Source organism: Saprolegnia parasitica (genome assembly GCF_000151545.1).
Source record: "Saprolegnia parasitica CBS 223.65 unplaced genomic scaffold supercont2.393, whole genome shotgun sequence".
Taxonomy (NCBI): domain Eukaryota; phylum Oomycota; class Saprolegniomycetes; order Saprolegniales; family Saprolegniaceae; genus Saprolegnia; species Saprolegnia parasitica.
In genome coordinates this window covers 3,177-5,658 of record NW_012156787.1, presented here as the reverse complement: position 1 = coordinate 5,658, position 2,482 = coordinate 3,177, and the positions used below count along the sequence as shown (strand labels likewise).

At 56.9% G+C, this 2,482-nt stretch overlaps 2 protein-coding genes across 2 annotated transcripts; one reads left to right on the top strand and one right to left on the bottom strand.

The window, feature by feature from the left end:
- Positions 1-250: 250 nt before the first annotated feature.
- Positions 251-616, top strand: SPRG_16836 (hypothetical protein; the record flags this gene model as incomplete). Its single annotated transcript, XM_012356178.1, has 2 exons — positions 251-482; positions 534-616. The coding sequence occupies 2 exons, from the start codon at positions 251-253 to the stop codon at positions 614-616; spliced, it is 315 nt and encodes a 104-aa protein (XP_012211568.1).
- Positions 617-1,155: 539 nt separating this feature from the next.
- SPRG_16835 (hypothetical protein) lies at positions 1,156-2,343 on the bottom strand. Its single transcript, XM_012356177.1, has one exon. It carries the CDS (start codon positions 2,262-2,264, stop codon positions 1,158-1,160), a length of 1,107 nt encoding a protein of 368 aa, XP_012211567.1. The 5' UTR covers positions 2,265-2,343; the 3' UTR covers positions 1,156-1,157.
- Positions 2,344-2,482: the final 139 nt, after the last annotated feature.

The following is a 2,482-nucleotide window of genomic DNA, read 5'->3' as shown; positions in this document are numbered from 1 at the left end:
AAGCTTGCGCACGCGACCGCCTCAATGGTCTTCAACCTTAAAACCACGCGTTATAGTGGGAAGGGGGTCTATTTCAACTCGATTGGTCCCCTCCAAAGAAAAATACTCGTATTCTTTTGTTGCCGTTTTGGTAGCACCCCCTACTATACCGTGCACGACCCGGTCCATCGATGAGAGGAGCTCGATGAAGTGCGCGTCGGTTGATCCGCACTTTAACCGTCCACTCGGTCCCAGTCAAGTTTGGATTCGCATGCTCCAGCGGCTCTACGTGGGGCGGCTGCCCGAGGATACCGGTATGACCAAGGCCGAGCTTGTCTCGCGCTTCGAGCGCTTCCTCACCAACAACGCTGACCTTCGCATCGACGACGTCCAGCTCATGGCCAACTCGGCGGCCAAGGACTTTGCCTACCCCCAAGTGTCTTTTTTCACTCTGACAGCAATGGGCGATGTCATTTCAAACATGATGGTGTCGGCCAAGTGGTGTCGGCGTCCTGGAGTGGTGCTTCTCAGTTGGCACTACGATCTTAGTTTAGGGTGCATCTTGGATCGCATCTCGCTGTCACTCTACGCTTCACGCTACCTTGCATTCCGTGGTGTCCAAAGCGCCCTCTACTGATGTGCCAAAGTTTGACCAGATCATTTTCAAACGCAATCTGGTAGACCTGGCGATGGCTTCGATTGAATGCAACGGAACCTTCAAAAAAGTACGAAAAATATCCCGTGTACATTTGGTGTTGAGTGACATTTCTGTTTGCATCTAGGTGCTGATTATTGAGCTACCGCGATGTGATGTGTACGAAGAGCAATTTGTGGGCAGCTACCTCTCGCGCCTCAAACATGTGGCTAGAAGCGTCCACGAGCCATGCGACACGTCAAAATCGCCGACGCACGAGTACTTGGGCACACCTAAATCTGCTGCGTCGACATCGCCTTGGCGTCGTTGTGTGCCCTGGAGGGCACTCGCAGACCTGTGCTAATAGAGACCCGACAGTTTAGAGTTTCCGCTGTGGAGCTCGTGCCAAACGCCAAGAAGGATGGGAGGCAGACTGCTGTGCGTCGTTGTCGACACAAAGCGTACCTAGCAACTGTTGCGCTCGCAACGGCGACGCGGGGCGAACAATAGCACTTTTCCGAGTCAATGCGATAGAAGCCATGCATTAATCGGTCAACGGGAACGCGTGGCGTGATGCCGCGTACAGCGGATGATCTTCGGGGACGCGCCACGTCATCGGTAGCTCCACTGCGTAGATGCACCAGCGCTTGATGTCGAGTGCGAAGAAGCGGTTCTTGTGCCGATATGTCAAAATGCCGTTGAGCACGGCGGAGGCGCGGTCGAGGTAGTAAATGTTGCCAACCGTCCAGTGCGCATCAAAGAAGAGGTACTTGGCGCCCGCACAGAGCATGCGCGAGTCGCTGCTCGACGAAGACGATGCGGTGCGCAACCATTTCCAGGCGGTGAGGAAGCAAACCACGTTGCAGCCCACCACGATGCTGACAATCAGAATGAGGCGGTCCACATGGCCGATGACGATGTTGCCGCTATTGCAGACGACTTGCAAGTCGAGGTCGGCGAGGCTGCACGTTCTATCGATGGTGACTGTGTGCCCGACGGGCGAAAAGTAGCTGAGCGACGCGGTGATGAACCACACGAGGAAGCTGTTGGGTGTCGCGTAGTACGTTGTGTGCGCGCGCGTAAAGACCATGGCAACGTCGTTGACGATCGCGACAAGCCACGTGACTTCGGTCGCAACGAGCCACGTCTTGTACCACGCGTTGGGCGCCTCGACGAAGCGGCTGACATACCCCGAGTACGATAGCTCGATTGTGCCCGTTGCTAGCAAGGCCACGGCCGAGAGGCTTCGGATCGCGAGCAGCGGCCGACCGACCCATACCATGCCGCCGACGCGGTTGAGCTCGAGAAGGTTCAACGCCTCGACGTAGCCGCGCGCGACGTAAATATAGAGCTGCACGAGGCAGGCGATGCTGATCATGACGATCGTCACGTACGTCGCGACGAGGCGCGAGTACTGCGCGAGCTCGATCGGCAGTTCCCGCGCGGGTGCGTCGTGGGTCAGCGGTGCTTCGTAATCTGTGAGAAGCGTCAAGTTGCCGATGTCCCCGACAAACGCCACGACCTCCCGGTTCCCGAGGACCCAGTCGAACACAAAACACCACGCGAAAAAGTCAAACGATCGCGACGGCTGAAAGAGCGGTTGCGTCGTGAGCTGCAGCGTCGGTGTACCGGGATACCGCGCATATTGCATGAACGAGACGTTAAGCGAGTCGAGGTGTTGTCTCAACCCATCGCCGAGTTCGTCAGCGTCGCGGATCGCAGTCGGGAGATGCCATGTCACAAAGTCCGAGATTTGGTGCAGATACCCTGGACACGCAGCGAGATTGGTCGGGTCGTGCGCGCATATCGTTGCATACGCCGACGCGTTGCCAATGGTGTTGGCAAGCAAGGCCCCAACAACGAGGTGGT